Genomic DNA, 13,782 nt, shown 5'->3' with positions numbered 1-13,782 from the left:
AAAACAAAAACTCCACGGACCAAATACTCTAAAATAAAAACAGCTCTTCGCGTCTGTGTATTAAATTGTTAGCATGCTCAAAAAATAATGTTTTAAAAAAATCAATTACAGAACACCAAACCTTTATTAAAAATGAATTAATAAAAATATGCTTTAATGTTCATTAAATATTTATGCTGATATCTGTATTAAAATATATATGTATACTTTGGATTATTCAATGAAGAAAACAAATTAAATTATTTTAATGTAACAAGTAGTTGTTTTCTGGGATTTTTTATTATTAGAAGTGAGTTGTGCACTAACCGTGGACAAGTTGGTGGTTAGAATTAAACTGAAATAAAATAAATTTATATGTATACTCAGCCCCAATTTTGCTGATAATTATTCGTGGAGGTTTAAATAAATGCCTCAATGAATAAATTCTACAGGCGTAGCCGAAGGGGGAGGAAACGTAGGGCCGCTACAATCTGCCATGAGACAGTGAATTTCTTATAGATTTTTAATTTTGAGTATGCCTAACATCCGTAACTCAAACACTAGAAATTGCAGAAAGTTTAAATTTGATATTTCTTTTTAGCTGCAATAGCAGGAGTCCCGAGTATCTTGATTGGTCAATCCATCAAAGTGGAAGTATTTTCATATGCGATTGTACGGTAACATAGCGTGCTTTTTTTTAATTATTGTATTTAAGGCGCGTAAATATCAGAGGTTATTGGCGCCCGGAGTTTTTTCATTGTACTGCCGGCCTTCGGACAGTGCTCTCTCGATACGGATAACACTGTCCATCAATGTAAGGGATGGCAGTTAGATTCGAACCTGGAATCTCCGCGTTGGAATCCAGTATACGCTGAATTCTGAGCTAATTCCTTCCCTATAGTGTTTTAAGGTAGGTCCGTGGTGTTTCTTCATTGGTAACACGAAAAACAAAAGGACACCTATAAATTAGCTGGCCACTTCTGAACTAATAAAATAAATAAACTTTTTCAATTTTATATATGTTGTATATGGAATGTCTATAAAAGTATGCTGCTCATATACATATTTTTTTTTCGAGGCGAGTGTTGGTCTAGGGGTCAAGAGCGTGGCTTTTTAAGTGGGAGATCCCAGTTCCCACGTATGATGACTGACTACTTTTTTATTGTTAGAATTTTTTTTTTAAAGTATGAACTTCTGCCCCCGTCCACGACACCTAATTGGTAGTTGGAAGTTAAGCCTCGCCTGAAAAATTAGGTATTACTTTACTTACTACTTACTTTACATATTTTTTTCTTGGATATGAAGACAGCATCAATTCTTCTGATATTGGTTTTAACTTGAGTCAATTCCATTTCAAGTTCGATTTCACCACCTGCATCTTTGTAATTTTTCTTTCTGTTAAAAATGGGGGTGTAACGGAAGTCGTGGTAATCAGAAAATACCACGTCTGGAGCTATAAGCTGTGCAGGTGAGAATCTCAAAAGTTAATAAATCTTTTGCTGAAGGAGTATATTTGGTCATTAACCTAAAACGTTTCTCCTAAAACCAAGTAAACGCGCCCCAGCTGGATGTGCAGTAAAGACGTAATTGCACGGTTACCTAGAACCAGCTCAAAAAGAAAGGCTCCCAAGGTCTTAAAACGTTGACTTTTATTCTAAAATCATCTCTTTGAGGGGTGTAATGCTGATTGATATGATTAAATTCATTGTTTTTGTTTGTGGCATTAAGTGCAAGCAAGCAATAATTCGTTTGATGAAGCGTAAAGCACTGAGTTTCTAAGGATTTTACAAAATTATCTCAGGCTTTAAGGGGGGCATAAGTTGACTTGGAATTGATTGGGAAACGCCTAATTCAACTATTAGTTTTCCGGTAGTGGTTAATGATCTACTTCTACAGTTGCCCAAGTAGGTAAAAGCCTTCTTCTACTTCATCAATTTCGGAAGTGGCCCGTTTTTCCAGATTTCTCGGTTATTTTTGTTTCTTGTCATAAATACATTTCATACAGAGTACCTAATATGAAAACTTCCAATAAATACAGTTAGCGGCACAAAGTATGGTTGAGGATTAATGAAAAGAGAGAAAGAAACGCACAGAATCATTGTAAATTTAAAGTCGTATGCATAAAATTCTGAATGAATGATAAGCGGCCCTCACTAGTTTGAAGTTTGTATATATATCATCTTCAATTTAAAATGTTAGCTTAACTCTTTTTGCTGTTTATTAGTTGAATATTCAGCGCCAAAATTCAAGGCTACGCCCACACATTGTAACAATTATTCCAAACCTGCAGTGTTAAGTGTTTTCAGTAATATTGCAATGCATAGAGTTTTGTACTTATTTATTGAATTATTAGGGGAAAAGAAGTACTTGCAAGCCAAATATAAAGTTTTACCCGCTGCTTTTGTTCATTTAATTAGCTGTTTTCAATAGTACAAATTGTATCTCATGTTCTTCTCAGAATCGCCAAATTAACTAACAGTGGAGCAGATTTTGTTTTCAATGTAATCTATAAATTTTCTTAGAGCCCCTTTTATTTTTTTATCGTCAAGTATTAATTCAATTTAGTAAATAATAAAGGTGTAACATTATTGGTCTTAGATGTCTATTGTGTAAAAGAATTGTTATTGTGTAAAAAATACAATTGTTAATGTTTATAAATTGAATTATCCTGTATACTTCATATTTTGGAATATATAATAAATTCCAAGATTAAAAAATATATATTAAAAAAATAAATAAAAAATAATAAAAAACAAACGAGCTAAATGCTCTCTAATTCACAGTTTTTATTTTTACTCACCCAATTTTTTCTGAATTTTCCATTCAACGTTAAAAGGCTCCTGCAATGTTGGTTATTAATATAGCTGGATTTTGATAATTGGACGATAAAACTTTGGTCTGTAAAACCTTTTATTTCAGTCTACACAACGTGACGTTTCAATCTTCAGTCGGGGTTCATTTTCAATGATGTCAATTCCAGAATACGAAAAGGTATGCGAGCAATTAATCTTGCGAAACTTGTCGTGACTATCGCAGCAATATAAATATTTTTTTAACTCATAATATATAATACAAAGCCGTGCTAATAAGGACAGAAGGCGCGAGCCTTACGAATTCAAAAGTATTTGTTTTGCTATGGGGTACAGGAAATATATTGAGATGCAGGGCACTTCAACAGCAAGTTTCTGACCCCTCCAGCCCCAAAGTAGATCTCTTATCTAGAACAGACTTAAGGAGAAAAAGAAGAAATTCCTTATCGGATTATGCTAGCGAGTACGAATGGACCGAAACTTTTACTAGTCTGCTTTGCGGATGGATCAAGGAAAGAAAGTGCGGGTCTCACAGGAGCTGTTGTATGGATTAAGGTAAAAATGTAGAGGTCAGCTTACCGCTAAAGTGTCTGACGACAGTTTTTCAAACAGAGGTTCGCTGGAAATAACTAAAGAATGGTTAGTACAGTAATGATTTTTTCCGGGTGGTCAGACTGTTTTGACAGAAATTCTGCAAAAGCCAGATGTTCATCAAAGCAGGTAAGGAAATGTTGAAGACTTTATAAATTAAAAAGAAGGAATTAGAAAACTGTGACCTAGCCCCTTAGAAGAAACTTCTTTAATAGCAATATACTCGTAACAGTGGTAATTGTAGTAAGAGGAAGTGGTGTGAGTTTTTCATATCTTTTTCTTAATCTTTTCAATCGCGTTTATGTTATGGGATGGAGGAGGAGGCTAGTACAATTCACAACAAAAGTTTTATTTTACCTCACTACATAAAACCAAGGCCGAGAATTGTACTAGTACAACATAATCCTCTTAGCTTGGCGTCTTTTTGTTTTGTTTTGCTGCAACCTAGCAATAAAACATTTTTAATAAAACAAATTTAATAATATATTTTTTATGAACACGTTATAAATGATACATAATATTACAATATAATTACAAATATATCCTGCGCAGATCTGAGGGCGATGTGATCATGTTGCATTGCGGGCACAGCTTCTTCACACCCTGAAAGAAACCCACAGCAATTTCAAGCACAAGAGGTTAATGAAACGTATGTTGGTTAACTTTTTTTTCTTTTTTTTTTTAGTCATGTTATTCTGTTAACTTTTATTTTCCCAAACAAATAAATTGTTGGGTCATGGTCATGCTAACCCCGCTCCGAGACTTTATTTTTCAGCCCTACATTTCATGATACATCTAGTAAGTAGCAGCTGCTGCGCTCAAATAATATTTTGGCATAAAAGCTAACGTTCACTTAAGTAAATTATTTAAGAAGTTATTTCTAGTGACGAATCCGTTCCTTCTCATTACGCGAACTTGATGTTTAAGTTTGTTTTATAAAAATGTTGGTAAATTTTCAAAAGACGACTTGACGGGACACTCTGCTCGAGCTGTTAACCTTGCTTGTTGAGCGGTTTCTGTATTCTGTTCACTGATTAACACTTCATTTAATCGGGTCTATGGTTTTTATTTATATTTACCAGAAGAGTTTCTCCATACTGATGAACTGCATAAAATTGAAGATTTTTCATGATACAAGTTCAAGGGAAAGAAAGATATACGTAGGTTACCTATGCTAAAAAATATTCAAAAATATTTTTCGAAAAACTTGTATCCCTATAAGGCTTTGAACACACAGGTTTAGTACTTACGTACTCTCCAATCAAAATGATGTTTAAGAAGAACTCACCAGAGTGTGTAACCAGCACTGCTCACAATAAACATGCCAGCAGCCAACAGAAGTAAGTGGTTTTACATATTGGTCCTGAAATACGCAAAATAAAATACATTACTTAAAGCGGCATATCTCACCTAAGCAAAGATACTGTCAATGTATATTTCTGTATTTTATTTTAAAACGATACTAAAATGCAAGTTCATTATCAGAATTTCGGTATTCAATATGTATTCAATTGATGGTCTTGTTCGTGACTGTACCATCATACTCTTGCAAAATATACAGTTAATGACAGTCATATTCATACACAGGTTTTTGTTTCTTTATCTGTTTTTATTTTATTTCTGGTGAGTCAAGGAGAACAAATAACACTCACATATTAAGTAAAATTTTATTTTTCACAATATAACACTTTTTTCAATTCATAAACTGTAAACATTTTGCCAAAATAGGTAATTGTTTCGAAATAACTCCGTCACCAACGAGACTTTCATATTCATACATTTGCAACAATAAACATTTCTTGATCATAAAAAAAAACTCAATATTTTGTTGGGTAGTCTTTTCTCTTAATTACTTCAGATAACCTCCTAGGCATCGACTCAACAAGTTTCTTGGTGGTTTCCGGAGTAATGCTGTACCATTCTTCAATTACTTTCTCCTTCAGCTGACTAGCATTTTGGATCTGATGATTTTTCAATTTTTTTTAAACTCTGCCCACAAATGCTCGATTGGCTTAAAAATGTTAATTTTAGTTTCATCTGTAAATAAAACATTTTTCAATGCGATGGAAACAGTTAAGTTTGGAGGAAAAGACATGAAAGCCTTTCTGTAAAGAATCTTCAACAGACAGTACAGTTTGAAGGTGGATCTGTTATGATTTGGGAGTGCTTCCCGGCTTCTATGGCAGGGAAAATTCAATTTATCAACGGCATTATGAATGCTGAGAAGTAGGTAGATATTTTAAGAAAAAATTTAAAAGAATTGGTCAAAAATTTGGGAATTGAAAGGAATTTTATTTTCTATCAGGATAATGATCCCAACCACAAGGACGTTAAAACCAGATAATGGCTATTATATAATTGTCCCAAAGTAATGGCAATACCCCCACAGTCACCAGATCTACATCCAATCGAGCATTTGTGGACAGAGTATAAAAAAAAATTGAAAAATCATCAGCTCCAAAATGCAAGTGAGCTGAAGGAGAAAGTAATTGAAGAATGGTACAGCATTACTCCGGAAACCACCAAGAAACTTGTTGAGTCGATGCCTAGGAGGTTATCTGAAGTAATTAAGAGAAAAGACTACCCAACAAAATATTGAGTTTTTTTTTATGATCAAGAAATGTTTATTGTTGCAAATGTATGAATATGAAAGTCTCGTTGGTGACGGAGTTATTTCGAAACAATTACCTATTTTGGCTAAATATCAGTAAAGTTTATGAATTGAACAAAGTGTTATATTGTGAAAAATAAAATTTTACTTAATATGTGAGTGTTATTTGTTCTCCTTGACTCACCAAAAATAAAATAAAAACAGATAAAGAAACAAAAACCTGGTGTATGAATATGACTGTCATTAACTGTATATATTACCTCTACATTTTAAAGAAAACAAATTAATTTAATTTTTATTACTTAAGAGCCTAATTTACGAGGAGTTGAACGACTTTTTTTCAATCGCAAAAAAGTTTGGTCTGATATTCAAAACAGACTTTTAGGTCTCTTACAAATAAAAATAAATTCAGAGTAATATGAACAAATTAAAGAACGAATATATTTTTTGTTTAATACAAGGAAAAACTTTGTAGTGTTTTAAATAGATCAATAAGATGAATGATACGATTTAAAACATCCCCAGTTTAATATTGTCTTCAGAAAAAATAACACATGTATGTTAAAAGTCATTTATGTAAATATCTATTGATGGAACAAATAGTAAAACGTTCATGCTGCAGCTGAAGAAATGTGACTGCAAGAAAAAAAAAATATATAAATTTGAGCACTTGAGTACTCAATCTATATGTATATATTACCTTGCATATAAGACATATAAATTTACTGCCAGTCGTTTCTGCCTCCAGATCGCGTATCCTATTCTTCAAAGCCTCTACCACCTGTTTGCTGTCCAAATTGTTACTTTTACTAAGTTCGTCCAGAGACAGTAATTTCTCTTTAATTTTCAAGTTCATCGCATCATTCAAAGAGTGATTACTATGAGCAAGTGGACTAGAAAATAAAGAAAAAAAAATTAGATTAGTGGGCATTAGTAAAACTCAATTTTTAACAAATTGGTGTATACACTCTTAACGAGTTTCTCATTCTGCAATTTATTTTCTGATAATTGGTAAATCATGTAATTTCAATTAGTTTTAATGTTAATGAGTTCACAGTAAAAAAAAAAAAAAAAAATCCTGGAAAGGAAAGTACGACCTGCTTGCTTCCCAGAAACCATCTAAAATCCTTTGGAAACCTTCGGTAAGACAAACCGCGCATCATGCTAATAACTTGGTCATTTTAAACTGAAAAACTGTAATTTACGCTCTATCGTCTTTCCAATTTTAATTTTTTAATTTAAACTAAAAGATTATTATGGAATCTTTCAATATTAAGGAAGTTTTCTTTGGAAAGCTATACTCTTTTCCAAAAATAGTTTTACCCATCAACATTCAAGACACTGAAAAAGTTTTTTAGATTTGTCTGGTAAACTAACATTTCACAGGAGTGAGAACTGTAGGCTACAATGAATTCGTTCTTTTGAGGGATACCTAACTACGTCCCTCCACAAAACTATCTTAAAATTAATTTTCTTGGAAATTTTTATAAAATAAAGATATTTTGCTATGAACCAACTCTCTAGAAACTCATAGTAGAAACTATTAGTATTTAGAAACAAGAAATAAAAAAAATAATAATACTTTTTACACAAATAATAACCTAACAATTCATATGTGTGTTCAAATTTAAATAATAAGATTGGAGTCATTCAGGGAAATGCCAATTCAGTTGATCAATTCTAACGTAACACTTATGCCAATTTCCCTAGCGTATTGAATTAATCGAATTTGAACCAACTGCGAATTCCCGTTCTTGAGATTTTATTCTGCATATATTTTTAATAAGATTTGATTTTAAGATTTAAATCTTTGTAATATTATTTTCATATCTGCCTCTACTATTTACACTCAGATTATGGACAATGTAAGCCTTAATGGTAGAACACTTTCCACACGCTAGATATCGTTGACGGGACTTAAAAATTGTAAAACATTCCTCATTATAATAAAATAATGTACCTGTCTAGAGTACCAGAAGTGTCTGGGTCATTATTTGAGTCCTCGTCTAATGATACCACCAGATCGTGTTCTGTATATTGTCTTGGACCAAATTCCAAATTTTCTACAGATTCTCTTCTCGATTCTTCTGTTTCTTCCCCTACCAATCTGTCTGCTTTCCTCTCGCCTATTTAAAAAATGTGCAACAGCAATGCAAATTTAATTAACTTTAATAATGAGATCATAGTCCATCATTGTGAGTTTTGTGGCTAGGAAATTCTGTGTTTGTCCCTTTAGGGAAACTTTAGGGCAGTTATGTTTTTCCTTCTACGCTTTATTATTATATTATTAACTGAAACTTTAAAATTACTTAACGTGTTCACCCTTAGACAGCTAAAACTACAAGGTCCCTTGATTAAAACCGATATTAGTTGAAGTTCTATTGTGAAGCACTTGAAATGGTTGTGTTTTCTCCAACACAACTGCTAAGAAAAGTGCAGTATTACTAGATACACATTCAGAATACAACCGTGATATATGCTTTTCGCAATGGTGCCTCTGTAAAGAGTTAGGGAAAGCAAAGAATGCATTCTTACAAGGAAAGACCAATCGACTGGATTTATGTGCTCTCACAATTTAAATAGTCCAATAGTCCAACTAATGACAAATTCTCAGCAAAAGTAAAAATGTAAATAGAGCTGCAATGCAGGTGACAATTTAACGTGACACTCACATAACTTTCTCCAACTGAGATTCTCCAAGTTACAATTTACAAAGTCTTTTAAAATTCGACATTTGAATGTTTGACTATTAGCTTCAATATTATATTCTTCACTTAAATAAAACTGTTACTACCAATAAAAAAGCGTGAAGTGCCAACTCCCTCAGAACCTCTCTACAATGATTACTGTAACATGTTCGACATATATTTGAATATATATTTATAATGATGTTTAAAACAAACTGATTGAAACCGTTTTCGTGAAAGCCTCCAACAATTATTAAATCTGTCCAGTAAACACAAAAGTTTAAACTTTAAACACTATAATAATGAAACTTTAGGAGAAGGCTATTGACACCTCTGACTCCCCCATGAATCCTGCTAAAATGAAATATCTTAAAGAATGTTTCATACTGCAAATCTGCATTTGTGTCACTAATGTCCATGCGAAGTTTAAAGTAAATTCCTGCTATTATTCCTGAAAATAGGGAAATTTGAACAACTGTTTTAATAAAATGATCTTTAATTTAATCTCGTGTTGGGGATACTCCCTAGGAAAGAAGCTGCGGTTAAATACATATGGGGCCAATTGTGCTGCTAAGTAATTCTAGTCGTTGATCAATTTTGGACAAGACCTTATGATAGCAACTAAATAAATATTTTGTCTCCCTGAAAGTTACTTTCTTCATTATGCAAAAACAAATCAATACAATAACAGAACGACACTGAGCTCAAAGGCATTTATAGCAATAGCATACCATGGAAAGAGTTGAGCGTGAATGGCGGTCTCAGGGTCCAGTCATAGTCCTCGTAGGTTTCAATCTCGCCTTCCCCCTCCACATCCACTGTCTCCTCTTCGTCACGTTCTACAAAACTACCATGCTGCACACACAAACAAATCAATGATTGCAGCAAAAAACAAATGAAGAAATGATAATACATTCAATAAAAATTATGGATATAACGTCTAGGCTAAATTAAATTGACGATTAAATGTCAAAGCATCACAATGTAACAAAACTTTCTCGACTGCAATTATTACAATTCTAATTGACAAATGTATTTAAAACTAATTGTAAAAAATATAGGTATGACATAAACGGTTGATACAAAGAAAGATTACGTGAAGAAGGTTTCATGCCGGTATATGTAAATATTAAGATTACTTCTTATTAATTAATTTCTTACTCGTTGTTAAATAAAACAAATCTTGTATGGCCCAGACCAAAGCCATAAAAACGATATGTAAAACCAAAAACGTCAAAATGGGGGATTAAAACCAAAAAATAAGTAAAACCGTGTGGAAAAGGCTAACATACCTAGAAACACACAACTAAAACCACAAAATTGTAAAAGATAAACATATATCGCCTTAAGGGTTTAATAATAACTAAAAACATATTATTATTACTTTTATTTATTTATTTTTTGGCGCATCGACGACTGCGTTCATTAGCGCCCTAATTATTATTATTACTATTATTATTTTTTATGATTACATGAGAATCCTGCCATTCTTATATGACTTGCAAAGATTTAAGATGGATTCATATAACTTATAGATGTGGAAGATCGTGATTAAAAATTACTGGTTGATTTATAATTGAATTGATCATTCCTTAACATAACCTGAAAACTCTTCAACAATTTTTTTACAGATAAAAATGTTCCAAAAAAGAACGCAAGAAGAAAATGAGCATTTTTTTGTTTTTAAGTTTAGAGAAAAACCAATGAAGTATCTACAAAATTTTAACAATCTTAAGAAATATATAATAATATTATGATGTTGCGCTTCTGGATAGCTAATTATCTTTAAACTTGTAATTCTATCGATCTTTTAAATGAGAAGAGAGGCTGATTATGAGATGGCACGGTACTGTGCATACCGTGCTCATGTAATAATGTATTTTTTAAATACATTATCTTGGGAAAATTATTAAAAACAAATGTGGCAGTCCTTTATGTGTATCCGTATTGTTAATATACTAAGTAGTTAAGTAGTAAAGAAAATTCCTGCAATTTTATTCAAAAGAAATATTCTGTTAGTATTCACATCCAAGCCGTGCGCCTGAACAATTTTATCACGACTAATTTCTTGGAGAACCGATTTCGAAAATTTGACGAGATCATAGTGTTTCTTCTACAAGAAAGAGAAATTAAAAAAAATGGAACATCCTATGTATTAGAGAAATTGCCATTGCTTAGAAAAATAAAAAAATCATTTGCAAGGACCGAGGACTCATCTGAGAAAAAATTACAGTTTTAAGCACTTTTCCTGTGAAAATGAGCAAACTAATTCATGCTGTTCCACACCTTAGTGAGCAGTTCAACATTGCACTAGTTTAGTTTAATCTTCATTATACTATGTATGTGCTTTTTGTTTTTAAATCTTTTGAAGGAGTTACAATGATCATACGCGGTTTCATAAAATTCACTTGGTCTACAACAACGAAAAAGCGCAATGAACGCCTCTGAGATCTACTGATTTTAGTCAGTTTGCCTGTGGGACAGGATAAAGTCTCCTTGGCTCATAAACCAGTCCTAGGGAATCATCTTCTGAAGAAGGGTTCCAGAAGCACGTAGGTATATTTGAACCTTTCTGGGTCAATCGTCTGTCTTCTCATTGCCTTGGATCACAGATTTGAACATTCCTAAGTCAGTTAGGGACTGAATATAATCGTAAGTTAGGGACTGAATATAGTCATCAGTAAGGGACTGAATATAGTCATCAGTTAGGGACTGAATATAATCGTCAGTTAGGGACTGAATATAATCGTCAGCTAGGGACTGAATATAGTCATTAGTTAGGGACTGAATATAGTCATCAGTAAGGGACTGAATATAGTCATCAGTTAGGGACTGAATATAATCGTCAGTTAGGGACTGAATATAATCGTCAGCTAGGGACTGAATATAGTCATTAGTTAGGGACTGAATATAGTCATCAGTAAGGGACTGAATATAGTCATCAGTTAGGGACTGAATATAATCGTCAGTTAGGGACTGAATATAATCGTCAGCTAGGGACTGAATATAGTCATTAGTTAGGGACTGAATATAGTCATCAGTAAGGGACTGAATATAGTCATCAGTAAGGACTGAATAAGTAATCAGTTAGAGACTGAATATAATCGTCAGTTAGGGACTGAATATAGTCCCACATCAGTGTAATGCTAACTAATGAAATGTTTCTTTGGCCTTGCCAAAAAAAAGTTTTTTTTACATTTTCTTGTTTTATGAATTAAGTAGTTATCCTGTACCCACAAAATATTTTTCTTGAATTAGCTGTAAAAGTTTATGCCTCATGTTCTGTACGAGTTCCAAAGATTGGAAAGACCCAGGTGTGAGCTGTTGTATAGCTACCATGATATTCTGTAAAAATTAATTATAATTAGGCATTAACAACAGTTTATTAACCTTAGACTTAAATATGTTTACTTACTTTCCTAAGGCAGATCTCCACGTGGTTGTTGAGCTGGTGCATATCTCCATAGATATTCTCGCTGCAAATTGGACAGTATACGTTATCTGGTTTTTTCTTACGGCTCTTCATTCTCATTCGACAATGCCTGTTTGATTTGATCCTCAGGTATGCCTTGGAAAAAGAAATTTATTGAAAAAAACAAAAAAAAAAATCTGGTATTTAACACTTTCATGAGTTTTTCTCACTGCAAAAATTACCAAATTACTGGGTGAGGTTTAGATGCTAGTAACAGTAAATAAATATAAATGATGTGTCTAATGGAAGGGCTTAGATCAAGAAGTACATGGCCTACAACGGGCCTATTAGTACTTAACTCGTAACGAAAATTAAACCTACAAAAACAGGTCTATACTTCCGCGAAAAGAATCTGTAAAAAATTAAAATTCTAATTATTCAAATAACTTTTTAGTTTTTTATTGACTATTCAGCCAAAAATTATGGCGAGTTTTCTTTGTAAGATAAAAGGAATCCTGGAAAATGATATACCGTTAGAAAGCCCATTAGACAAGAAAATTTTTACTAAAAAATGCCAGCACCTAGGTCTGATAATGATCACGTAAGAACCTTCGGAGGAAGACTGAGGCTGTTATGAGAACAATTTATTCTTCAAAATGGTGTCAATTTTTAGAAAATTTATCTGCCTTTCTAACCGAGTCATCAGAATAGAATTCGGACTAAAACTTTCTGAGTAATAACATTTTTATTGGAAAAAAAGTAATGCTTTTTTTTAAAAAAATTAAAGTGACGTTTCTCAAGAATAGTGGAAAATATGAAGTTGGCCAATAAGTCTTTGAACTCCACTTCAGATGTACTTCACACAGTAGGTCTATGGACATTACTTACTGGTTCACCCTGTATATAATAAATTTAAGAAAGACATGTCCTATAAGATGCTCCGTTCTCTCCATTGAAAGATGATGTGATAAGAAAGATGTTTTAGCATGTGGAACAAATTTCAGAGCAGCACTTACAAGTAATAGTAAATTGACATTCCCTAGAGATTTACATGGTGAAAAAATGAGATCAAAATATCAAATACAAACTTCCGATTTTTTGTTTTTGAGTAATGCTATCATGAGGACACTCAGAGGACTTCAAAATTAGTACTGCTGGTAAAAACAAAAGTCACCTTCCAAAATGAACAGAAAATTTGTAAGTAAATGGTAAGAGAAAGAAAGATTTTAGATGGTTTTTTTACCTCCCATCTGGATTCTAATGATCCATCGTTGGTGGCAGCAAGTAGCGTCCTAGAGCGTCGTTGGCGTCCCGATGCACTCAACTTGTACAGCTTCTCTAGCTCTTGGATGAAGTGAGAGTCTAACTCTCCAATCCTGACAGTCTGTCCGCAGACAGGACAACAGGACGGATCAGTCTTGCTCTCTGCAATAATTAATATTTACAATTCCAGATTATACACAGATTAGGTTCTTCTAGTACTAAGAGAACACCTTAATCATATTCTCTGCGAAAATGTTTCAAATACAAGTTTTACATATATATGTAGGGTGGTCCCAAGACTTGAAATCCACTGCTTAAGGACAAGATTATTAAAGTAAATCGTTAACAAAAAACTTACAGTTAAACTTAAACGATAAAAGGTACACAAATCAGCAAGTACCTAACATTTCATTCATGTTTCAGGTCGTT

General features: G+C 32.8%; 2 protein-coding genes across 2 annotated transcripts in view; both read right to left on the bottom strand.

Moving 5' to 3' along the window:
- Window positions 1-3,740: 3,740 nt before the first annotated feature.
- LOC141461975 (E3 ubiquitin-protein ligase Rnf220-like) lies at window positions 3,741-13,769 on the bottom strand. Its single transcript, XM_074143485.1, has 10 exons — window positions 13,754-13,769; window positions 13,334-13,515; window positions 12,094-12,246; window positions 11,916-12,023; window positions 9,410-9,533; window positions 7,952-8,117; window positions 6,692-6,884; window positions 4,669-4,743; window positions 3,916-3,983; window positions 3,741-3,824 (listed from the first exon to the last, which is right to left on the bottom strand). Exons 1-10 carry the CDS (start codon window positions 13,767-13,769, stop codon window positions 3,770-3,772), a joined length of 1,140 nt encoding a protein of 379 aa, XP_073999586.1. The 3' UTR covers window positions 3,741-3,769.
- Window positions 13,374-13,782, bottom strand: part of LOC141461880 (uncharacterized) — a 93,387-nt gene continuing 92,978 nt past the window's right edge. The window contains exon 4 of the mRNA XM_074143307.1: window positions 13,374-13,515. The gene's annotated coding sequence lies outside the window, so the exon portion shown is untranslated. The remainder of the gene's footprint in view (window positions 13,516-13,782) is intronic.

This window comes from Rhodnius prolixus, unplaced genomic scaffold (assembly GCF_049639745.1).
Source record: "Rhodnius prolixus isolate KJV_2025 unplaced genomic scaffold, Rpr scaffold_12, whole genome shotgun sequence".
Classification (NCBI taxonomy): Eukaryota; Metazoa; Arthropoda; class Insecta; order Hemiptera; family Reduviidae; genus Rhodnius; species Rhodnius prolixus.
This window is presented reverse-complemented; position numbering and strand designations above follow the sequence as displayed.